The following is a 26,346-nucleotide window of genomic DNA, read 5'->3' as shown; positions in this document are numbered from 1 at the left end:
ACTTTTTAATGTTCACATAATTACTGGCATCCATTAAGTTCTCCCCATGTTTTTAAAAGAAAACAAATGAATTTGCTCACGTTTTTAAACAATTTAATTTTTTTTTTTTTTTTTTAAATCATATTCAAGTGCAAAGGACAAAAATCATTTAAAATGGGGTGGGATGGTTTAATCAAAGTCAACTTGGGAGTCCAGAACATGAAAAAGTTTGAGAAGCTCGGACCGAGACCACAGCTGGATAAGCAACACATTCAGCAACAGCATCATCACGTAAACGCTGCTGTGTCTCACGTTTTGACAGAAACTCACTGCTTTTCTCCTCAAAAAAAAAAAAAACAAAACATTTTTAATAACGGTTTTGGGATTCAAGTGAGCCAAAGGCTTGTCTGCTGTTTTGTTGTCAGCTGTGAGCGTTACTCATTCTGCAGGGACGATTAACTTGCAGCGGCACCACCAACACAACACATTACACCGTGATCACAAAGCACAAAGATGAATATTTATAGTTTTGTATTTGATGTAAGCACCCACAAACATTCATAACTCATCTCCTCCAGACCAATTTGTTTTTTCCTGACAATCCTTTCCTGTCCAGATGTCCACACTGCTGCCCGTTTCATACCAAACAAGCCAGCGTCCTTTCAGACTGGGATACTCTGTCCTCTGCTGCCTTGGGTTTACCCACAGAGGCATGGACTGCCATCTAAAGGACGAACAGTGTAAGCCAACAGAGACTTAAAAACAGCTTTTTTTTTTTATTATTTATTTATAATTTTTAATTTTTCAAAAGACAAAAAAGACAATGACAGCACAAAATCATGGGTCAGACACTTCAGATCAGGTTAATGTTCTATTGTTTAAGTGTTCTCTAAGACAGAAAAGCTAGAGCGATGATGCGTTGAGTCCTTCTTGCATGTATATTTTCCACTCTGCCTCCCAGCACGCATACAACCGGACATTGAGGAATGTGAATATTTAATATCATTTTTAAAATATCAATTACTTCAAACCAGAATTGTTTTACCACTGGACAGAACCATAATAAATGCATGAAAGTACCAAGCTCAGCACAGCCATGCCAGCACAGTTCAGAGACATTGGGGTCCATTTTTTTTCTTTAGCGTATGTGGTGTGATATAAGCTCTGTGTATAATTTTAATTTGAGTCATTTTATCTCTCACACAACTGGAAATGGAAGTTGAATGCTTCAGTATTGAATCCCACTGATCTACAGGGAGAAATTTACCAATGTCCCATTACCATTGTAACTCGGTGGACGTCGTGCTGTCAGGCTGGGATAAACTTAATAATTTATAAATAACACAACAGTTCCTCGTCCGGTAGCAGCAGCTCTTAGATTACCGTCAAGGACCGTTTTAGATCCCAACATGATTCCTTTAGATTTAGGATTTTTGAAAATAAATTACAACTGAAAATAATGAAGATATGCAGAATCATTCAGGCCAAACTCCGTTTTAATCTCCTTAAATGATATAATTTCACCCTCCCGTACCACCTGCCCCAGCTGGGTAATGTTGTGATGTTGCCAGGTATTCTCGGTCAATGTTCTGCCCCCTGCTGTTAACACTGGGTTATTCCAGATAGGGCAAAATGATAAAGACAATCCATGCATTAACATTTTTTTGTGTACTGACTTTACAATTTCACATGAAAAATCAATGTGAATGATTTATTTTGACATTATATTTGGGATGGTACCATGAAGATGATATAGAAATTGATTTATTATATGCAGATATGGTCCTCTCCTCCAACCACTCCCAGCTACCCTCAGTATATTGATTTTTATTTTTATATGCCCATGACAGTGGAAACCTTGCATTGTAAGCTAAATAATAAAGATAACCTCCCTTGTTTCTAGACCTAGCCCGTTTTTTATGGTTGATTCTGGGCTTCTTGTCACACCAAATAATTTGTCATTTAAAAACAGTTTGAAACCTGGTGCAGTGTCTTTAATGAAGACTCTACAGCAAACGTTCACAGTGTAGACCGTGGTATTAAATTGCTGCAGCTTATATAAAGACAGAAAGCATGTTAACGCCTTTCTGGCAGAGTAACTTATTTTTGTTTCATCTGGTCTGGTCTGATAGGTGCTACATCACTGTGCAGGTGTTCCGCAATGAAATCAATGTCAGACAGAGTGACCAACAATTCATTCCTTTATTATTTACCATGGATCTTTAAAGGCCGGAGAGCAAGGTTTATCAATCCCAGTGATTGGTTGTGCTTACACAGCAAACCTCAGTCTGCAGGAGGGTCTGTTTCCTCAAGCAGGCACCTCATCTCTCCACACAAGCAAACTGTAGACCGTGTCACTGACATTTTGCGAGCGAGGCCCATCGGTTACCTCACCCTGTAAACGACAAGAGGTTTACTGCTGTGTCTCTGCTGTGCGAGGGCGGGAGCTTCACCTGGAGTGTGTCGCTTCAAAACGAGTGAAGTCGACTCAGACGGGGAAACGACACAATTCTGAGCGGCGATGCAAAGCTGAAAAACAGCCATTCTGGAAACCGGCTGGCTGAGAAGAGCGCTGAAAGTGAAGCCAAATCCAAAGTGTGTTGTTATGCATTTTTCCAAAAGTATTTTTCAACTTTGTTTTGCCACTAAAAATCATGCTGTTCTCTCTGGTCTCTGCCTGTTTCATTCATTTTGGAGCAGCACACATGTGGTTAAGCGCTCTCTCGCATGACAGGGAGGGGGTGGATGGATCACACTCACACAGCAACAAATACAACTACATGGGTAAGAATCCCAGTTAGAGCTTATATAACAGTAAGTGAAGAAAACAGACCTGTGAGTAATCCAAAATTGGTTACTTTTTATTCTGTGGTAGATTCCTAATTTTTGGAAATAAAATCTCAATCTTCATCACTAGCAAAGTCCATTTTAAAGGAAAGTGCTTCATCTTTGATGTAAACGACACATCCATGCAGGAAGAAGGATCTGCCACTGAAAATAACTGAACTGAACTGAAAATAATAATAAAGGACTGCATTTTTTCTTTATTTTTACCAGTCTCCTCGATAATCCTGGTGGATTTAGATGCATCATAAAACTTAACTAACCACCCAGCCTGAGAGCTGCAAGTTCTTATGTTTTCACCAAAATAATAATAATAATAATAATGCTAGTTGTCTGTAATTACTTCACATACTGTATGCTGTATGCTTAAGAGTGAAATCCAACCGTGTGTCCAAACAGCAGTGAGAGCTTGTTGGTCCAGAGAAAGCCGGACACACCAACATTAGATCTCTTGTCTCACCTCCGGCGCTAAGCATCACAGACTGGTTAAGGCTACGACAGTTTGCTAATGTCTCTCTCTGCCTCTGTGACTCATGTCTGCAAAAAAAACAGCTGCCTCTTGTTTCTGTCCTGGGTCGATATCCACACCGCTGCTGGTTTTCTGCCAAACGTCTTACGTACATACACTGCCTGCAGCTTTAATGTGAAGGGGGGGTCAAACGTCTCTGTTAAAAGGATGCAGTTCATGATGGGCTCTCTCACAGTAAACATGAGACTGGATCCAGGACAGTGAAGATCTCTCCATAGCAGAGTGAGTGTCACTGTGGTGGAGGGGTGGCGGTGGTGGCCCTCAGGATGCCGCGCAGCACCTTGTAGTTGGTGAGAGGCTGGTTCTCTTTCGGGGGGTAACAAGGGCCCCGCTCTGTCACATAGGAGTAGGGGAACCGCAGCACCCAAAGGCCATCAGGGGGCAGCACCACATCTGTCTGCTCCGGGTGGAAAACTGGACAGGGAGGAGGGCCTGGCTGCACCTGAAATAGACCAAAGGATGAGAGCGAGGAATAAATATAGCCGCAAGAAGCAATTGCCACAGTCTGAGCACTGTATGCTCATTTGTCTAAAGAGCACGAGGAGGTTATGTTATTAGGCTTAAAGGACCATACCAGCCTTTTGAATATTTGCCCTATTTATTACAGTTTACCCACATTTAATATCAAAACAAACCATTAAAGATTAAGCACTAAAGATTTCAAAACATAGAATCAAAATCCCTCGGTTTTCAAATTTGGATTTTTGTCTGAAACACCCACTTTATAATGTTCTGCTTTGGTAGCTAACAAAGGCATTGCCATCCATAAGCCATGGAACTAATAATTTGCCGTGCAAACCAAATGTTTCCTTGGGGACTACTTTCCAGCGGGAAAATAGTCCTTCATTTCACGAAGCCCAGTTTCATCAAAACACAACAGAGCTGCTGCTTTTAGAAAAACTAATATGGAGGACTTTATGGAAGTGATGGAAAACTGGTGTGAAGAACGTTTTACATCTCTGAAAGTTCATTTTCATGAATGAATGGATGAATGAATGGAGACTGACTGCTGGAGAAAAAGCCGGAAAAATGATATCAGAGTTCCACAATGCAATTGCCTGCTTTGGGAAACGTTTAGCAGAAATGTGAAGTGTATACATTTTTCTAGACGTCACACTAATCATGCAAAATCACTGTCATGGTCTTTTAATCCTAATGTCAAAATGAAATGGATGAATGCTTGACTTTGCATGTTTAAATTCCAATAAACAGGAAAATCTGTTGTCTTTGTAACTGAGACTGACTGGGACCAAACTGGAAGACGCAGCTGGAATGGGCACCTATTCACACTTTAACACTTCAAATAAAATAGTATTAATTAATTTGAGGCCTTTGACATCAGTGTGCGTGCATTTGGATACTAAAACAGCATGAAAGTCAGCATGAAATGTATTGCAGCTGCTTGCTCTATGAGTAGCATGTTCACAGAGTGATTGAAAATACGGATGCATGGATGCACTGGAGATGGAGTGTGATTAAACAATATATGCAACTGGGTCTAAACCAGTCAAATGGTTGGTTTCTGTGAATGGGCCGTGGATTTAAACACACTCTTGTTGTTTTATCACACAATCTGGCATTATCAGGATTGACCACTTAAAATATTAGTAATATCATTTCCAGTGGGACAAAAAGAGTGATGACATGGACAAAGCAGCTGTGACCGGTATGGAAGCAAAGTTGATTCAAGATTCAAAGATTACCTGTGGGTTGAGGGTGATTTCCAGCGGGGCATCAGGCACCACGATGAAAAGGCGAGCCAACTGGGCTAAATGAGGCTTCAAGCCACGGCCTGGAGCGGGGGAGGGGACGTACAGTGGCATGTCCGTGTTCAGCACTCTGGTGGCGGGCTCTTTGGCGCCCCCGGGCCCCAGCACCTTCACTATCTTATCCGGCCCTGAGCTGAGGAATCGCCGGCCCCGGCTGTCTTCATACTCGAACCCCACAAAGACTCGCACCACGTCGTCCCTCCTGCGACTCCTCCCCAGCCCCCCGGTGCTCGCTCGCTTCCCCACCAGAGCCTTGTTGGGGGCGGGCCACGACGAGGCACTTCCGTCCAGCGGCTCGACCAGCCCTGCCTCTTCCTCGGGTCGGGAGCGGATCAGCAAGTCCCACGGGAGGAGGAACGAGGACCCGGGGAGGAAGCCCGGCTGTTCGAGACCCGAGTGGCAGTTGTAGGACTTGGCCGGGCCCAGTTTGACCAGGGACCAGCTGGAGAACTTGGGCAGCAGACCCTTGGGGCAGCCTGAGTGCAGCATGCCGGGGAGGTATTCCACGGTGGAGGGCTGGCGGTCCACCAGGCTGGGCCTTTTGTGCTGGACCTGGGCCTCGCTGCCGTCCCCGTCCGCGTAGGGCCCCAGGCTGTCGGTGGACTGGCCCAGGCTGAGGGCCAGGCTGAGGCTGGTGTTGTCTCCGGGGGTGTGGCTCTGAGCCGTGCTGGGCTCCTTCATCCTCTCCGCCTCCCCAGGCCCCGAGGCCTCAGAGGGGGGCCGCGGAGCTTGGTTGCAGGCCGGCGCCGGGTCCGGAGTGCTAGGCTGGAACACCGGAAACTCGATCCTCTCCAGTTTCCCGCAGCACTTCTCCTCCAGCATCTACAACCAAGAGCATGGACAGAGGAGACGTCTAAGAAGGAACAAGGTGCCACACAAAGAACTTGTAAAGGTAATTTAAGTCATAATCTGACACCTTCGTATAAACTATAATATAACTTTTCACACCTGTAGTCCATTTGCTTGTTGTGTGTCTCTTTGTTGTGTTGATTATTTGGTTCAGTTTGGTTTCACACAGCAAAAAAAAAAAATAGAATGACCCAACCTGTGTACCTGTGTTCAGATTTTTACTTCATTATTAATTTGTCAGTTATTTACTTTACGTTTTTTCTTTTCTTTTCTTATGTTTTTTCTGGAATGGACTGGCCTTTGATTTCTTTGTTGTTTTTTTTTGTGTTGCTGCCTTTTCTGTTGCTGCCTTCTTGGTTGATTCCTTGCCTATGATTTGCCGCAATACATTTGATTTGAACTGAAAATTTCTTGTGGTGTTATTGAGTTGTTTGGATGGGTTGGCTTTGGGTTATGTGCTTTTATGGGTTCAAGAAAGGGGTTTTATTTCTTTTCCTCATTTGTTGAACCTTATGTACGGTGGACTAACTGACAAAAAAATAAATAAAAATACTGACTCACACCCTGATGAAGTATTGTTAGGCGCTGACCTTACTGGCACCCCAAGCACAGTCTTACCGTTACACATTGTTTGAAGCTACTGTAAATTTGCCTCGCAAAGTTTCTTGTTGTTTATTGTTTATTATTATTTCATTTATTTATCATTTATTGTACATTGTTTTTATCTCTTTTAACTGTGGCTACACCTATGGTATTTCTTTATTTAGAAAATCTCGTGACACCAACTTCTCTTTTAAGGGGCGGAAGAAGAATTTCAGATAATGTGTCACAATCCCATAGCAGAGGAAGTGACTAATAACCTACGCAGATGTGCAACATGCCATAACTAACTTATGGTGCTTTAAAACGAGGCTCATCTTGTTAAACGCTTGTTGCCTTGACACTATCCTCCTCGTCTCCTCCACCTGCATCCATGTGGGAGGGACGAAGTCCGCCAGGATAGGAATCAAGCAGGAAACTGAGAAATGAGACGAGGGAAACTTAAAAACACCACAGTGATGACCGCTTAGCGCCAAAGACAGCGACAGACTTCATAAACTGAGCATCACTGCTGTGTTGGGAGCTGGAGACGGGAAATGTGAAGGCACACGGGGGGGTCAGGGCGGTGCGGGCCACATGAGGAGTGTGTGTGTGTGTGTGTGTGTGTGTGTGTGTGTTGTAAACACTGACCTGGTAGAAGTCGTAGTTGGCAGCCTGGATGTCAAACGGATCCTCGCGAGGAGCCTGCTTCCTCCCACAGTTACAGGAGCTGGTAGAGCGCCCTCTGCTGTTGTGGTTGAGTATGGGTGGATTGCGATCCATCTCTGGCTTCTCACCTAGAAAAATTTTAAGTCAGGTTAAATTTTGTCTGTTAGTATTATTATTTTTACAGTTATTTCTATGCTTGCTGAAAGCTACCACACTAATATTTTTTTCCCTAAAATTTGGCCTCTAAAGACATGTGTATACTTTCAGCTAAAAACTCACTCCCAAAATTGAAATGCAGAGGTATTTCAGGAGCTAGATATTTGAAATTTTGTATGTTTTTTTCTTTAAAAAAAAAAAAAAAAAGCCCTTTCAGCTGGTAGCCTATAAACTTCATAGACCTAAACTGTACTTTGAACTCATTTGCTTTTCAATATTTTGGTTTATACTGTTTATATTTTAATTGCATATTCCTCTACTAATTTTTGAGGTCAGTGCCCATTTAGTGTATTTGATGGTTGTCTTCATTCTGAATTTAGTTGAAACTTTGACACCTGCTCTTGGTTTTCAAGTCACTTAATGGTATGTTGTTACTTTGCTGGAGTCCTACGCGTACAGAAGCTTGTGTCTATAGTGAAATATGTCAAATAGTTAACTCCCAAGAAGTGTAAGTAAGTGTATGTAAAGTGGTAAGCTCCTTTACTGTCCATTCCTTTTGTTAATGGCTGCTGGTATCACATGAAACTAGACAACCTAAGGAACCTGTTGGTACCAAGCATGCCATGCCAGGTTGCTGGCAAGGGAAAAAAAACTATCGCTCCAAAGTTTGCCTGAATTTTTGCAAAGGAAAAACTGGCATGGTCATCTCCAGCGGGGTCCCTTGACCTCTGACCTCCAGCTGTGTGAATGAAAATGGGTTCTCTCCCCTCTGCAGACACGCCCACCTTCTGCTAATCCCATGCAGTTTGGGCCCCAAAGCCTGCAGTCCACATGTGTTCTTGTGGCCTGTTGTAAAATGGTGTGTTTGTGCAGACTGGGGCCTAAACAGTCTTGGAGCTGCATCAGTTGGCTTTGACTGGAAAGCTGAGACTCTTGTGGATTCAATGAGCCACATTTGATTCATGTGTGATGATGTTGGCCCCCATAGCAGCCATTTCACTGCAGGCAGAGACTTTTGTCAAACTGGACCTCGCTGTAGAAAATTACCTCTAGTGACCTCTAGGAGAATCACAGCCTCATCAAACTTTACACACACAAACAAGAGGAGGATTTTTAAGAAATGCAATAAATCATAATACTGAATTGCAAAACACATATGGAATTGGCAGGAAGGGGAAAGGGAGCATGTGTGCTGTGGTCACCTGGCTGGGGCAGCAGGTGGAACTTGTGCACACAGTGTTGGTCGGTGAGGCTCCTCTCCTCGCAGAGCTGGTGGCCGTTACTCCAGAACTTGTAGCAGTCCTCATGCAGCTGCAGGGCGTAGCGCTGGAAGGCCACCCCCCGGGCGTGCTGGCTGTACACCCGCAGCGCCTGGGCCAGCTGGTTCTTGTGCACGGTGGTGGTGTAGTTGTGCGGCAGGCTGGACTGGTACGCGCTGTGGGCCAGCGGCAGAGCCTTCTGGCATCTGTTCTCGGAGAACTTTGCGTCCGCGTCGAGGAAGCTCTCCAGAACCTTCAGCTGGCTCTGGACCTTCACCGACAGCTCGGCCAGCTCTTCCTCCGTGTTGCTTATGATCACCTGGTGGAGCCTGGAGGCCACCTGCAGCCACTTGGAGTAGGTGGGCAGCTCGAAGTGCGAGGGCTGCGGGTTGCGGCCCACACTGTCATCGAAGCCTTTCTTGGTGAGCACCAGCTCCACATGCTGCCACAGGAACTCCTTCAAGCTGCAGTCCACCGGCTGGCCGCCCACCGACAGACCCCCGGAGTCTCCGCTCCAGGGCGGCTGCCGGGCCGAGCGCCGCATCTGCTGGTAGCGCCTGGGCCCTGATATGGCCGTGTTGGCGTCCTGCTCGCGGAGGCTGCAGTAGGAGCGCAGGTGGCCCAGCAGGGCGCTCACCGGGTCCTCCTCCGGGCCCGGCAGCACGTACACGAAGGCCTGGTTGGCCGGCACGGTGAACAGGCAGTTGCTGCTCTGGTTGGTCAGGACGCGGCTCTTCCGGAAGATGCGGTAGATCTGGTCCTCCAGGGCGTGCTGCAGCCTCCTGCGGGGGGAGTGCTTCTTGGGCTTGTCGGGGTTTCCTCCGGACTCGGACCCGTTGGCGGACACCTTCAGCACGCCGTTCATGAGGAAGACGAAGAGCAGGCGCGGCGGGCACGGCCGGCAGTTCACCTTCCACTCCTTGGACACCGGGCAGTCTTTGATGGCGGCTCGGATCAGAGGCAGCGACTTCTGCCGCAGCGCGTCCAGGGCTCTGAACAGCCGGTCGTAGGTCACGTCGAAGGTCTGGTTGGGGTGGACCAGGAGGAGGACGTGGCACACCGAGAACAGGTAGAGCAGGTGGAGGCAGTGCTGTCTCTCCAGGCCTTTCCAGAACTCATGCGCGTCGGAGTGTCCCGTCCCGGCGCTCAGGGACTCGCAGGCCCGCAGCAGCTGGCGGCTGTCGCAGACGGAGGACAGCAGCAGGTAGAGCACCCGGCTCTCCTGGCTGTACAGAGCCTGGATGCGGCTGCCGCAGTCCGCCTCGCTGCCGTCTTCCGGGCCGCCGAACAGCGAGAAGATGTGTTTGTCGGCCAGGCTGTTGATGAGAGCCTCCTTGGGCGGGCCGGGCTGCATGGAGCTCTTCCCGAAAATACCGACAACACAGAGGCCGTCCTCCCGGTACGCAGCGTCTTCTACCAGGTCCGCCTGCAGCAAAGACGCGATGCTGACGGCAAACGCCATGTTGGCTGCCCGAGAAGTGATGAAGAGCGGAAGAAAAACAGCGGCGCATCGTCCGTCTATTCAAAAGTCCGACTAGGAACGAGGTTTCTTTTATCGTTCCGCTTTGCCTGAGCGTTTTCTTCTTATTCTCCGTCGATTTAACGGCAAGCTGCACACCAGCGGGTAAAATACACGTCGCCCCTTAGTGTACCGGAGAATGCAACACCATAACTGTGATATTACCAAATTATATTCGGTTCTACAATCACCTCACAATTACAATCTCCACATTTATCGATTTTGAGAAAAAATATGCACCGTTTTTTCTGAATTTACGAGAGAAAACGTTTTTGTGGGGAAAATCTCCCTTGTTTTCTGAATTACTGAGATAATTATGGCAGAATTGACACATCAGAATAGCAGATTTTTTTTAAATGAAAGTATTCCCAGACAGGTGCCTCATTAATTAAAAAAAAAAAAAAAAAAAACAGTAGGGTTTTTTTTTTTTTCATGTCAACTTCTCAGAATTTTTACACAGGGTAGTTTTTCATTAATTGAATGAATTATACCTCTGTAGACTCTTTTACTTATGAGAAATAAGTCCCATTAATACCTGATATGAGTCTCCTCTCTGTGTCCCAAATCCTCTGTTAAAACTCTACAGGCCTGCTGCATGAAGCTTCAGTCTGTCCAAAATGAATTTCCTGCTACAGACACTCTTCTTTGGAGCCAATTTTTTTTTTTTTTTTTTTTTTTTTGCCACCAGTCACATTTCCTTCAACAGCAGCATTTGCAGGGACCCAATAAAAATGAACGTGTGCTGCTATTCTGTGAAGATTTAATAAGACAATAAAGATGTTATAAGCACAGACATCATAGCCGTGGCACTTTGACATGGTTGCCAGCCGGCTGACATTTCAACTGGCAGTGATGGGGAAAAAAAAAAAGTGGTAAAAGAGGCGTGACTCAGTGCCATGCCATTATAATCTCAAGCTGTGAAATTGCAGCTGCAGTGTTTCCGGCAGCCTGTCCATTCAGCCTCTGAAATTAAGATTTCAACTTAAGACCTATTTGTTTTCTTTAAGCTATGGATATTATATTTGTGATAATTCACCTCTCTGTTGCTGGTCTTTGTCCTGAGTGTGTGTTTGTGTGTGTGTTTGTCTTGGCCGATGCCCCCTGCTGCGTCTGTTGTCATATTTTCTGCTAATTTGTTTTCTTTCGCATTATGATTGTAATATTTGTAATTTGCTCAGCGGGTCGACGCCTGTTGCCCACCTGTCTGCCTCCTCTCTCTGTGGTGCTTTGCAAGATTTCTTTCATTTTTCCCAGTTCAGCTGGTTTTGGGGAGTTTTTTCTATGAGGTATGCGCTATGAGGGTTAAGTCAGGGGCCGTCGTCCTGTTTGTTGTAAAAATGTCGGCATGTAAAGCACTTGGAGACTGTGAAACTTGAACTTGAGTATGTCCTCATGATCTTGACATCTTCATGACAGACACTCAAATGCCAGTGAAGTATTTATTCAAACTTAAATGGACAAAGAAAAGCAACAAAGTGGTGTGGAATGAGCATCAGTGGGTGTGTGATGATGATGTGACTGTCGAGGAAAACAAAGAACCAAACAGGCTTTTAAACCCCTGGGAACAACAGGGGCCAGGAGCCGGGGACCAGGGGCCAGGTGTGTACAACTCTGTAGATTCATGATTAAAACTGTGTATGCACACAAAGCCATAAACCTGCACACTCAGTCCTTTCATCAGATCTCTAGAGCCGTGCGTCCATGTGCTTCTGTTTTATAAATCTCTCTTTGTGTAATTGTTGGCACGTGCACGAGCCTCATGCACGCTCCCACAGTCAGCCATAAATGGAGGTGGACTCCCCCTAATTCGCTCATTTGCATATAAATCCCTGTTGCTGCTCATTCAGTTTTTCAGACATGGAGACTAAAAGCACAGCGAGCTCCTTTAGCAGCTAAAGCCGCCATCACTGTCTTTCACACAGCTCAGCCTGTTTATAGCTCATCATAATCAATATGAACTGATCACACATGAGCCTCCTGATCAGTGCACCCATCAGTCACATCTGGATAATGTGTCACACACTGCAACACACACATTCTCACTCATAAATATAATGATATATAAATAATAATATATAATATAATAAATATTAAAAAAAAAAAAAAATAGATAAATAGGCTTATACACACACAATGAAACTGGATATTACGCACACATAGTGCGTTGAAATAATAAAGTTACAATAATAATAATAATGTTGCATAAATTCCCACTTTCATGTTATTTTCTAGCACTTCCCCAGCAGCCTGCAGCCAAAGCGCTGCACGGTGTGAAGTCTGCAGGAAGCTCGTTCTCACTGCATCTTCTCTTTTATAAAAATACCAATTCCTGTGTAGAAAACAGCGCCTGCGTGTTTCTGTGCGTACACAGCCTTTATATCTGGCCACAGGTGTGCCGCCCACTCCAACCAGGTAGGCTGCCTGAAGGAGAGCACACACACACACACACACACACACACACACACACACACACACACACACACACACACACACACACACACATACTGACAGGCAGAGCAGGGGCTGTCACAAATATCATCCACCAAAGTCGACCAGATCTCCCCATGGATTCATTGCACTGACATCAAAAGCACGATAATTCACTTTGGAGTTACAGACATGGACACACATATGTTTTAGTGTTGGTTAGTGCAATGTCGGTCAAAAATGCAGCTATGATGTCAAACAACATCAACACATAAAGGCTGTGTTTTACTGGTGTCCATCATTTCTTTGGATGCAGGTTTGCTGGGTGAAATCCACTCGGTCACATGCAGCTCGGTGGCTCTGTAGAACAGAACAGAGTTTTTATTAATGTGTCACTCCTCAACACACACACACACACACACACACACACACACACACACACACACACACACACACAAAGTCTAAAAATTTCAATGCATGTAGAAGGTGCCAAGGACCACTCCAAAAGAGTCATGAGGCACAAGTCACATTAAATTACATAAAGGAAAACAATATTTAAGTATTAACAGGCATATAATTTAGCATTTCTAACTCATAAAAGTTTGGTCTTACATCTTCGGTCTCAAACGTTTACCCAGTCAAATCATACACAATTTATCGGTATCATGTAGATCTGTGGTTTTCAAATGGGGGTGTGTGTGCCCCTAGGGGTACGTTGGAGTACTGCAGGGGGATGTGAGATTTTTTTTTTTTTTTTTTTTTTAATGTAAAAAATATCAGTCCTGTATGATTTCTACAATAATTAGCCTATGCTATAATAAGTTCACTAACAAATGTAAATGTAGGTTTGATAAAGCACATTTGATATTTCCTGAAGGTGTCAGATGTGTGTGTTTGTGGTTTAAATCTGCAGCCGTGGTCGTCAAGCGATGCCGTTTGTTCACTCTGACCGAGAAGACAAGACAAAACAAAACAAACAAACAAACAAACAAACAAACAAACAAACAAAAAATACAAAAAATGTATTAGTGGTTGAAACATAGAAACAACCAAATCTCCTCAGTGTCAGGTTGTTGTTTCACACACTGATGGAGCTGGACTGGACCGCTTTATACCTTTTTTTTTCTTTCTTTTCTTTTCTTTTTTTTTTTTTGCACTGGTTGGGGGGATCTTGGCTGAAAAAATATTTCAAAGGGGGAACATTATATAAAAAAGCTTGAGAATCACTGATCTAGATAATTAAAATTAGCAGCATATTCTGAGAGGTGGGGATAAAAAGCTTCATTACTACAAAGAACACATACGTCTATCCACTGGAGTGTCTGTGTATCTACCAGTTTCTATTTAAGTAGGTATGTGGCTGTGAAGACGCTGGACCTTGGTCATTTTTTTGAGTTTTCCCACAACGTTCCCTATCATGTGCTGTCTGAGTGCATGTATGAAATAGCTCCTTTCCAGGCTGAACTGCTTTTCCAAGGTCTATGGATCGTGGAAAAGTGGGACAAGGAGGTAGGCCAGCCCGCTGACCTAAGAGAGCGGAGAGAGCCACGCATGCAGAGCAAAGCAAACACTGGTCACTCACACATGGGAGGGATACAACTGGGTTAGCAGGTGTGTGATAGAGGAGAAACAGGACAAGGAAAGTGTTGTTGTAGTTCATGGCAGAAATGAATGTTTTCCATGTGTAAAATGTAAAGCAAGACCAACACAGCTGAACGTCAGAAACATAGACTATGGTCAGAGAGAGCGTCTTGTTTACATACACTTCATGCACAAACGCATTGGGCCACACCTGTTAATCACTGAATTCAGGTGTTTCCTTCAGTCCCGTTGCCACAGGTGTGTAACCTTCAGCAGCTAGCCATGCAGTCTGCCTTTACAAACAGTAAAAGAATGGCTCAAGTCAGCTGCTGAAGTTTCTTCCCTCCTAGATATTCCACCATCAGCTGGAAGTGGGATTATTGCAAAGTGGAAGCGTTTAGGAACCACAGCGACCAGCAACATGGTGAGCATGGTAAAATAGAGCAAAAACACTAAAAACAGTAGAATAGTCAAAGAAATACAGTAGAAATACATTTCTTATTTCACCATCTTAATTCGAGTTAATCCTCAGCCTTAAATGGATCGGCTCATCAGACAATGAAGTCCATGCGGTGTGGATGGAGATGGACGGGCCGTGGCTCCTGTTGGTGGCTGGTGTTTGGATGTGTGGTGTGCGGCCCTCCAGCCGTCCTGGAGGACACTCACTCACTATTACCTCCACTGACAGCCATAGGCGGAGTTTGAAATTTGCGCTGGGGGGGGCAAACATTTTTTTTAAATTATTGTATTTATTACAATACCAAACATAATGTAATTCATATTTATTTCTGAAAATAATCTTATTTTATTGCATTGCTTAAATGTTTATAGATATGTATACAGGAAAAAAAAAATATTGGACCTATTTTTGACTCAATGTAGTGACACATTTCAGACGCTGGGGGGGGGGGGGGCAAACTCCGCCTATGCTGACAGCCACACCTCAGTCTTTAATTTAATTTGTTTGTTTGTTTGTTTGTTTTACAATGAAGCTGACTTTTGTTTAACCCTTTGGCGCATAGCGGTCACTACAGTGGACAGCTGTTTAAAAGTCATTTTCTCCTAAATGCAGTGGTTTCTATGGTGGAATTGCATATCAGCTGTTAGACTGCTCTCCTCCATGGAGGTTTATACAGAAACTGTCAATTCTTGTTGCTGAAAATATATTAATACTGGTATCATGACATGGTAATACCAGTCCTGCATCCTTAAAGAAGTATGGAGACTCACAAAAGTGTTCATGCCCTAAGAAGAGTAAAAACAGAAGGGTTAAGTGTTTGTCATGGTGTGGCCCCTGTTGTTGAGCCATGACATCGGCCCTCACCTTACCATTCACATTACGATAGCGTTAACATAGCAGCAGCACCACTTGAAATAGGCTGATAATGTTGCTTTACCTTCCAGTAATTGAATGAGTGCATTCATGTAAAATACTTGCATAATAAATCAATATACTGTTTATAGTATTTGACCCAATGCAAGTTGTAGGCAACTCAAAGCCTTTTTTTTTTTGTTTGTTTGTTTTTGGAAGGAGTGATTGTTGCTATCTGGTTCTTGTCTAGCTAGAAAGCTAGCCAGCTACCATTTGCAGTCTTAACGCATCGCATTGACAATGTAGATTTGGAGGACATTATTGATGGTGATACTTAAAACAAGAAGTAAATGGACACATCTAAATAAAGGAAATAGTTGTATAAATGTATCAGGCCTTGTCTCAAAGTGATTGGCTTAACTTAAAGCCTCAGCATAAATCATCAGTGTTACTATGTAACATTTTATTGCATTTAACATGTTCATTTTTCATCAACAATTGCATTTCAGTTAGATTACATAGAGGAAAGAGAGAGGAAGAGCCAAGTGCACAGAGAGAGAGAGAGAGAGTGAGAGTGAGAGTGAGAGTGAGAGTGTGTAAGAGCGAGCTCTCGTGAAACTGATAGGTGCGGTTAATAAATAATGTTTGGAATAACCTTTAGCTGGCACCTGAAGCCCAAGACGCACCAATCAAACGTTCTCAAACAACAGAGAACAGTTGGGAATGTTTTTGAACATTAAATGTGAATGGCACACCGATCAAACAAATACTGTGAAATTAGAGAGACGGGTGGTAAAGTAATGTACATCTGTAAATAAATATAAAGCCCTGACCTTAGGGGATATGATGGGGGCAAATATAAAGAGGTATGTGCACAGCTAGTCTGTGTTTCATGTGAGGCATTGTGTCTTGTTTGGAAAACTGGAATTTGATAAGGTGGAAGAATGATAACAATAACAATATGGAGTAACAATATGGGCTCACCTGGTAGAGTGCGTCCCACACATCAAGGCTTCGTCCTTCCTGCAGCGGCCCAGGCAAAGGGCTCAGACTGGAATGCCAAAGAAAAATCTTAAAACAACATTCAGTTTGTGCTCTTGTCTGTACTTTTGTTTGCATTAAGTGAAGAACAGTTAAATTCCCAGAAGTATTTCATTTTGACATTATATAATGGAAGATGAGAGCCAGACCCACAACTGTAAGTTTTCCCAAGTGTTTACAAGTTACAGCTGTTGTTTTACCAAGAAAATGAAGAGTAGACTCTGAATAGTGGCTGTAGCTTATCAACTTCTTATCAACAATCATGGAATACCTGAGGACACCGGGGTGCCCATGAACACGTCCAGAGCAGAACTACCCACAAAACTCTTCAGCAGGAGGAAGTTCTCCAAAAACAGATGGGAGTGAGGCAAAGTATTAATGTGGAAAAGTATAAATGATGCCTTTGTGCCGACTACAAACAAGACAGTGGCAAAGAGGAGAAGAAAAGCAAACTGTACTCACCTGAAAGTAGAAGTGCTGACCAACGAGGTGCAGAGGAATCCCCCAAAACTTCAAGGAAGGAATTAAAATGTGACTGAAAGCAATCAAATTTGGGACTTCATATCCCAGTGTGTCAGAGCTGTAGGTGTTTTCAACCACACACACACACACACACACACACACACACACACACCTTCAGGCTGCAATAGGAGATGGCATAATTTGAAGAGGAGAACTGAAGAAAAAAATTCCCTCAATGCCTTCAAAGCATCCCAGACGGGTGGAGAGCCACCAAATGAACAGCCTCTGAGCTGCACTGAGGAAATGGTGCATCTCCTCAGACTGTGCAAGTTCTTGGCCTGGAGGGAATTGCCACAGAGCAGTATGTCCCACTAGCCTGGTTCCAGACCCCTGAATCGCATGTTCACTTTCAAAAGTTTTGAATGATTCTTACTGGTCTGATGTTCCCAATTCAAGAGTGATTTCTTGGTTAAAAAACTAAGTGGGCCAATCAGCGCAGTACAAACACTGACATAATCAAATTGTACCACAGCCAGAGGAAACACAGCACACTGGCTAACAACACAAGAACATGAACAATAAAGGTTATACACTCAGTGTCTCTTTCTCAGTTCCACCTGTCCAGTCTGATGCAGTTCAGCTCAGCAGCTCTGCCATCAATTCTACCTTTTAACAAAGTTTATCATGTTCAGTTTGTGTTGACATTGTGGAAAATGTGTCAATTCAATTCTGTGTTTATTACTGAGGTTGTAGTCTGCAGAGGTCTGCTACTGGACTACATTATACTGACAGGTGTTTCTGATTTTTTGTCCCTCACAATTTATATACAATAAGGGGGACAGAATAGTGGAAACAGCTGTCAGTAAAGTGCAGTCCAGTCCAACAGCAGCACTAACTATGAGCTCAATGCCAAACATAGAAGTGAATTAACACCTCTGTTACCGTGACAACAAGACAAGCTGAGCATTACAGGCAGCAGGAGAGGAAACTTTATGGCGCAACAGCTGGATTAGACTGGATTAGACTGTACAGGTGGAGCTGATAAAGTGGCCACTGGGTGTAAATTAAAAATAAAAACACTAAAAACAGAGCAATGTTGTGCACTGAAGGCTTTTCTAAGTGGGTGAGATGTTTTTGATAAAAGGTTAATTTATCAACTAGCCCTGCTGGAAAGGACCCCCCATCTGTTTGTTAGAATTGGCCCTACTTCACTGAATCATCTAATCAAATGTTTTCTTTGGATTTATAGAGCTCTTACATTTATTATCACCCCTTTCACCAAAAACAAAAATTACTTGGCATAGAAAGCACAAAGTGTCAACACTGACTGCCAGTTTGGTAGATGGCTAAGTGTTTATTTAAGGATTTTTCTCTTTGGTGTTTCTGCTTTTTCATTTTATAGTGACAGCAGAGAGACAGGAGGGGCAGTGGAGAGAGGGGGCGACACGCAGCAAAGGGCCTCAGCTGGATTCAAACCCCTGGACGCTTTGGTCAGGACTTTGCCTTTACATGTGGCACGCGCTCTACCAGGTGAGCCACCAGGACACTCCAGGTGACTAGAGTTGTTAAGTTAAACCGATGTGCAATAACACAGTAAACTGGTTAAAGCAGCTACCATGTCGACTGAAACTCCCTCACAGTGGGTGGACACATCAGTCACTAACATTTGCTTAGCAGAATTCTCATCCCTCCACTTAAAGAAAGTAACGTGGGCAATTTCAGACTGAATAATGGAGTGGGAACAGAATGGTCTCTCAGTCAATCAATCATTCAGTCAATGAAATCTGTATTTCCCTTTTCAGGGACAACAAAGCTAGGACTTTTATGGTATATTTAGGCTACACTATATGCCAAAAAAAAGCCTTTTTTCTGTATGTTCCATATGTTTAACTAGGTCTGCTTGGCCTTTTATAGTTTATTGTCAACAAAATATAACATATTTATACCTAGTCGCCCAAAATCTGGAGGACACCCCTTCCACCAGATCTTAATCCACCCACCTTTTTCCCAGACACAATTTGGACACTCCAGCCCCCACAGTGCCTGAATGAGGAGATCGACCGGCTGCTTTGTGTGGGACAACAAAACCAACCTCGGCACAGGAGAAATCCGTTCACAATTAAGAGAGCCGTGAGAGCTTCAGCCGCCAGCCAGCAGGTCATGACAGAGCTGCAGCCGGCTTAAACAGAAACATGTCGGGCTTCAGATCCCAAACGCAGGCCAGCCACAGTGAAATGATGGGGGTCATGGGGTGAACGCACTTGGGGCCAAAGAGTCAGCTGTCTCGAGGTCTGAGGGCTGGTCAGAAGCTTGTGAGAGTGCCACTCCCATCCAAACCTGCCAGAGGAAATGAAGAAAGAATAAAGGGGAAAAAATGCAATTCCAGGAGTTAGGAGAGGAGAGGGATGGAAGAAATTTAATTTGTTTATTTGTTTATATTAAAACCCTCATTTTCATTCATATGAGGCATTATTTGGTAATTAGGTTTTTTTCTCATGCATTTTCAAAAATGATGATAAAGGAGAGATTTTTTTTTAAGTACACAACTGTCATTGCATCCCTAACAAAATGAATGGTTTTGGACGGAGCTGTCCATGGTTCTGCATCTTTAGGTCAAAATTCGCACTGTACATGATGGCTGACCTGGTCTTGATCGGAGCTGTCCATGGTTCTGTATTTAGTCATTTTAGACATTTTTGACGAATACTTATACAACTGTCATTATACTGCCATGTACTAATGTTGCACAATTTATGGATTACTATGGGTCATACAGAAACAAATGGCTTAAGCTCCAAAATAAATTACTAGGCTACTATTTCAGTAACTTAGTCACTGCTTGAAATACTACTGTTTCAAATACTGATGCTACTACCTGTCTATTTTTGCAACCTGAAGCAAACACACAAATTTTCCTCTGAACATTTTGCCTTTTCTAGTTTTATTATATTTTCAGCGGTGGCTGTGTTGATATGAAATTGTTGAAAAGCATTCTTCAGTGACCACAAAGTGCAGACAGCTATCTATTTATTTAAGCGAGAGACACTTTGATTATAAATGGAGCCAGTGCATTCTGTCAGTTTACAATGGCAAAATGTTAAAATGGTAAAGATGGCAGCATGTCAGTGTAATACACACCATCAGCCAATCATGATTAAAGGTTTTGTCATAGCACTTCTTTGATTTTTGCTGCAGTGGACTTGATATAGGTAATTAAATCTAATGTCTGAGTTTTACAAAACAAACATTATTGCTTGACTATGTGGCTGTTTTTCAGTTACCATGGTAACAACGTTATCAAGTTCAAGTTTAGGTTTATTTCGAGGCCAATATCACCATTTACAGTCTCAAAGGGCTTTACAGGTCCACAAGTTGACTGACTCTTAGCAGGCAAGGAAAAATGTCCCCCCAAAAAAACCTTTGATAGTGACCCTAAAAAGCAGATGATAACACATCCGCTGGAACAGTAGATACAGACAAGTCTCCATTCAAAGACCAAGTCCTGGTTGTGATCCTGCTGCCCGGAGGCGTTTCAAACATGGCACCCAAGGGCCCTGTCTCTCTCTAATCAAAGTGTCTCCGTTTAAGCATAGTAGTCTCCATCGTTTGCTTATGATTTCCCTATTCTCTCCACTCACGCACATGCAGATGTAAAAAAGACACCAGACTATCAGCAGGCTACTCAAATACAGGCAGCAAAGACATACAAACATCAGGCAGGACGGGTTCTATATGACTGCTTGAATAATCTAATAACAGCCTAAATGTTGTGACCCATTTAGTCAATAATAGTCAGCTATGACAGTGAATCACCAACTGTGGCTTTTCTTTCAGTAAGAGGTAAGGATAGTATAGTGATGGTATAAAATCATGGCTAAACTATCATATGTCATATTTTTTACTGAGAAATGTAGTTATTCAGACAATGCCCATAACATGTAACCTAAGGATGTTGTCATTTTATTCAATATTATTATTTTTTTAGTGTTTTTAGCAAAGAGTGTCAATCTTAGACACCATTATATCACTGAAATGGTTTAATGTGAATCAGAATTGGACAGATGTTGATCAAGAAGTTATAATGGTGTAAAAAATATATATTGGCTGTAAAATAAAAAGAGCAGGAGGGCAGGAAAGTGTATAAAAGCAGACACGACACAAACTGGAACAGAGTGCTTATTGATCTATGGGCCAGCTTGGTTTATTGGACTCTGACTGAGGGGAATAAACCTGAGCTCATTTTGACTTATTTCATAGAAGCTACCGGACAAGAAGAAGCGTGGAGGAGGACCATCACTCATCTGGCCCAAGCGGTGGGTTTTGCACACCACAACAGCTATTTGCATATTTTACAATTTAAAGACCCTTGAGTTGATCCGCCTGGTTTATAAAACATATTTACTGCACATGTCAGCTGCCCAAGAGTTAGAACAGCCTGGAACTGTGTGCAGGAAAGGAAACAAACCCAAATTAAGTTAGCCTTTGACGCAGCTTGTCTGTGTCATGCGTTCGGGCAGGCACACGGTGTTTGCATGATTTAGATGCTGTGGGGAGGAATTTAACCTGCCGTGACAATGTTGTCCCTGCTCCGACGGCAGTGGCACTAAGTCACTCATTTATTTGTTCAGACACTGTCTCCTATACAGAGCACAGGCGGGGGTGGTGGACTCAATAGTCTTTTTTTTTTAATACCGTGAAGGTCTGAATGGAGGCAGTTCCAGCCTGCTGCATCCAGGGGCACGTCAACTAGCGCGCGGGACGTCAGCCAATAGGATGTCAATTCCTTGTGCGTGTGCGCGTTCACGACTTGGGCTGCTTTCTTCCCCCTTTTTATGTAAACCTATACGTTCCCTCTGACGTCAGCGCCCTGCCTCCGACCACTCGAAATCCCTGACGCGCTGCGCGCTCCCGGCCGGCGCTGCACAGGCTCCGTCCAGCCACCATCTCTCCAGCAGTGTGCCGTACACAGCGCCGGTCCAGCACTCTGCTATGTGCTCAGGCAGCCCGGTAGCCTACTAACTGCCGTGTCCACCCGGTATCCTCATGACAGTGAAGCTCGTCCGGCAGTCCAGTCTTTATTAAGCCGCTCTGGTAGTCACAGACGCTCCTGTTAGTCCGGTTGTCCACTGACGGTCGTGTTAGTCCGATAGTGTACTGACGTGTACTGACGGGCGGAGCTGTCTCTGTCTGTCCAGGAATGTGAAATGATGGCCGGCTGTGCAGCAGAGGAGAAAACCTTCCGACGGTTCCTGGAGCTCTTCCTCCGGGAGATGAGACCGCCTCTCCAGGAGAACGACCCGCTGCCGCTGCGTCCCCTGTCCAACCTGCTGTCGGAGGACGAGGTGGAGGGGGAATGTCTCGACCTGTGTCTCCAGCACCTCTACAAATAGTTAAGTGTCGCCCGTCTGTCGTGACGCGTTTCCTATCCGTGTTGCATGTTGTGTGTTCACGGCATTTGCTTTGTGGAGCAGTTGTGTAAACTGGCGTGATATGAGCTAGCTAGGCTGTGCGCCGGTGTTATTAACGGAGCGCAGCGGGGAGTGTGAGCGCGCTGCCCGGCGGCGTGCTTCACACAGCGGCCGGTGACCCTGTACCGGGTCCAGGTGCCGCGCTTAGGATGCCCCTCGCCGCTCCGTGCCAAGCTGGGTGTGTCCAGCACCAAGTTTGGAGCGGAGTCTGACTGAGGAGGTGATCAGGAACTCGGATCAAAGCAGATGAGAAGTTTAAAAGCAGCGCTGCCAAGCCTCGGCCGGGCTGTAATAGCAGCGCGACGCCTCCCCATTCTTTCCGTTCGTTTATTCCAGTCTTGACGCGCTGGAGGTCTTGGTAAGGTGAACCCCTAGTTTTGCGTAAGAGCAGGACGTCATGATGGAGGAAGGGGAGGGGGGAAGGGGGGGAACACCGCCATCACTGCAGAGCGCATCTTCATGCAGGCTAAAAATAGACCCATTGGTTACTAGCTTCAATCCCACAGACCGGTCTGTACACGCATATAAATGAGGCTATCCCCATTGTCACGGATATGTCTGAAAACACGTCTTGTTGAATCATGGAGTGATGCTCATGATGAACCAGGCCAGCCTACACTGCTGCTTTTCATTTCAAATGTCACTGTGTTCGTGTCTTGCTGCTGGCATGGCAAATTATCTAAGCATTAGCTGAGAGCAGAAGCAGGCATGAGGCAGATTACAGAAAAGTGGACAAATAACTGAGCCAAACCACTGTGAAAGTTTAGTAGAGGTTTAGGCTATATCTCCAGGGGTATTTGACAAAAATGCTATTGTGCACATTTGGTCCTCTGTGGTGCATATTTTACATATTACTGACGTTTATCATTTAAAGGTGTGATAATGTATGTACTGCTTGGTCAAAATGCATTACCAAAGACATCAGATGATATTTGAGAGCAAAAGCACAGCACCGTTTTGAAATCATATCTAGCACTCGACAAATTTTTTTCTTGCAGATTTACTTTGAATAGAGAGTTGTTGTTTTTTTTTTTTTTTTTCACATGGATGAACTTGGTAGAAAAAGTAATCTTGAGCTGGGCTGGGCTGACAGAGCTCTACTTTGAGCTCTACTGCCTGGCCTGGTTTTGAATCAAAAATAGGCACAGAAACTGTGCTGGGAAGGACAGGGTGGAAGGACTCATCTGGGGCACAGAGTGGCAAGGGGACTGCTTATGTGACAATTTTGATCAACACTGAAAAGTTACCACACAGGGCAGTTTGCACAGGGTAGATCGGGGTAGTTTTTGTCGACATGCACTCAAACTTTGAAGGCACACAGATTCCCTCAGCGAGGTCAGAGCAGTGTCGGGGAGCAACCTACATGCCTGGAATTGGACCTCACGCAGTCACTAGTGTCCACATTCGAAATCTTTTTCATTATGAATTTAAAAGATAGTGGCAGTTCTCAGTTGAGTTGACTGAAGTACAGTGAATACAACAGATGATTTGGATTTTGTTAGACTGTAAGTATTTGCTGGGTTTGCTGCCATGTTTGCCACTTGGGTTGACACACTTCCACAGGTGATGACTGTACGCAGCAGATGTCAGAGCCAGGCAGGATGTGGGCAAAGCCACACGCCTGACCTCTAACCTCTAACCACCTGCGTCTTCACAGAAAATTTTGTTGGACACAAAAAGCGCTTCTTTTTTCATTTGTATTTTAATTTTTTTTAAAATACGATTGAAATCTGCATGCAATTAGAATCGTATGAGGGCATAAAGCTGAAGATGTTGCTATTTAGAAAGTTGTTGGTATTCTTAATGCAAAATCACTTTAAAGGACCATTGTAGTGATTTTGAATGTTTGGCCTATTTACCATCTACAATTTATCCCATTTTACATTGCAACAAACTATATTGTAAATTTTTGCAGGGGCACTAAAGATTTCACAACACATAAACAAAATCCCCAAATTTTCCATCGCTCTGCTTCTGCGGCTAATAAAGGACTTTACCATTCATAAGCCATGGAACTGATAAAGCAAATTTTTTCCCACGGACTGTTTTCTGACGGAGAGACTGTTTCACTTCTCCCAATTTCAAGAGATTCAACGCATCAAAACATCACAAGTCTGAAGTCTCTGAAAGTTCATTTTCATATCGTAGTGGAATGAATGGAAACCAACGGCTGGAGAAAAGGGAGGAAAATTATTTTGGAGTTCTAAAATACGAGTACTTGCTTCGGGATAAGATTAGCAGAAACATAAACAAAATATATATATTTTGTAGATATTACACTATACATGCTAAATTACTGGTATGGTCTAAATTACAGATACCATTAACAACAAAATGTGTTTCAATCCATCTGTAATTATAATTATAAAAATAGTAACACTGGTACATTAACAATTTCATAGGTCATTTATTATAAACTAAAATGTTTAGCTGAATGATCAGAGTTATTAACTGTGATATAAAGAGGCATGAGTGCTTCGCTGCCATCAGTGTTTGCTGTTGTTGGAGCGGCCTTGAGGACAGAGTGCGTCAGCCAGTGTATAATGCAGTGCAGCGACAGACTGAACACGCGGGCATCAAAGCACCGGCTCCAACAGCACGTCCCCGTTTAAACCGCAGACAGTAAGAGCGCATAAACATCCTGTTAATCTGTGACGTCCAACCCAAACATCCTAACCGTCGTCGTGACCGCAGCTGGAGCTCCACACGGTAAGTAAACCTCTCAACACTACTGAGTTAATGCGAGTTAGGGTAACCACGGCCTCAAGGTCGACCGGTCAGTCTGAGGTTATGCCGTGACGTGGCGACGACATGCATGATTACAAGCCTGACCCACCCTCAGATCCCCAAGCAGCCATAACAACAGTATCTTACATTAGAGGTGGAACAAATAATCAATAATACACCATGTCACAATATGTCCTCTTGTGAGATGTTATGGATATAGCTGTGCTAAGTATCGATAATTGATTTTTTTTTTTATCATTACATATACATACATAGATATCTGCACACATACACACACATATACAAACGTATAAGCCAACCTACACCCACATACAGAATCATACTCATACACAAATACCTACACATATTCACCTTTACACAAACACGTTTCTATAATATGTCCTTGGGTTCGTCTATTTTTTCTCTTTCCCATAATTTTATCCATTTACCATCATCAGTTCATCATCTACCACCAATATTCTTCTTAAACTTATTACATATAGTCTTACACTCTTCTGTTTTTCTACATCTTTTCTGCAGCAGTCTGTTCTTTGAGATGGTTTTCCTACACTCCATCACCCATTTAGGACTATATTTTACACTTTGCCCATACATGATCTCCTTCTCTCAGTCTGCTTCAATCCTCCTGTTATTTGCTCTTGCAGATTTTGGGCCAGTCACCATCATTTGTCTAATTTGGGGCAGGTTTGATACGATGACTGACGTTTACTCCGTGTTACGTCGCTCTGATTGGTTGTACGTCTATCCAGTGGCGTCCAGAGGCATTTTGCACCCCCTGGAAATCAGAAAGTACAGTAACTTACCTGACTGGTGAGTTAAGTACTCACCAATCTTTGAAGGCCAATCGCAGCCGACTAGTTTTGAATTTCAACAAGACAAGTAATGCATTTGCTGGTAATTTGCTTAAATCTGTGTGAGATATTACAACAAATGGGTTCCTGGAAAAAAAATGAAATCTAGTGGAGTAAAATCAATTACTTTCTTATCAGCTGATCAACCACAATGAGAAGACGGAATGCAGATTTCCATGTTACGGCTGCAGTATTTCATCAACTTCACCGGACAATTGTATCATGATTTTTTCTTGTATTGTGATGTGACTTTGCCTTTTATGTGCTGCAGAACAGGAACCTGCTGCAAAACTGTTTTTAACTG

The 26,346-nt window shown here is 43.7% G+C and overlaps 2 protein-coding genes across 2 annotated transcripts in view; one reads left to right on the top strand and one right to left on the bottom strand.

Annotated features, from left to right (window-relative positions):
* Nucleotides 1–1,901: 1,901 nt before the first annotated feature.
* On the bottom strand, nucleotides 1,902–10,167 carry smg8 (SMG8 nonsense mediated mRNA decay factor). Its single transcript, XM_030069266.1, has 4 exons — nucleotides 8,577–10,167; nucleotides 7,201–7,346; nucleotides 5,056–5,943; nucleotides 1,902–3,794 (listed from the first exon to the last, which is right to left on the bottom strand). The coding sequence occupies exons 1-4, from the start codon at nucleotides 10,093–10,095 to the stop codon at nucleotides 3,582–3,584; spliced, it is 2,766 nt and encodes a 921-aa protein (XP_029925126.1). The 5' UTR covers nucleotides 10,096–10,167; the 3' UTR covers nucleotides 1,902–3,581.
* Nucleotides 10,168–21,915: 11,748 nt separating this feature from the next.
* The window catches only part of ppm1e (protein phosphatase, Mg2+/Mn2+ dependent, 1E), a 62,667-nt gene continuing 58,236 nt past the window's right edge, over nucleotides 21,916–26,346 (top strand). Inside the window, exon 1 of the mRNA XM_030068976.1 lies at nucleotides 21,916–22,364. Coding sequence (XP_029924836.1) covers nucleotides 22,180–22,364 — 185 coding nt within the window. The 5' untranslated portion in view covers nucleotides 21,916–22,179. The remainder of the gene's footprint in view (nucleotides 22,365–26,346) is intronic.

Source organism: Myripristis murdjan, chromosome 14, assembly GCF_902150065.1.
Source record: "Myripristis murdjan chromosome 14, fMyrMur1.1, whole genome shotgun sequence".
Lineage (NCBI taxonomy): Eukaryota > Metazoa > Chordata > Actinopteri > Holocentriformes > Holocentridae > Myripristis > Myripristis murdjan.
The sequence above is the reverse complement of the archived record's forward strand: the minus strand, read 5'-3'. Positions and strand labels throughout refer to the sequence as shown.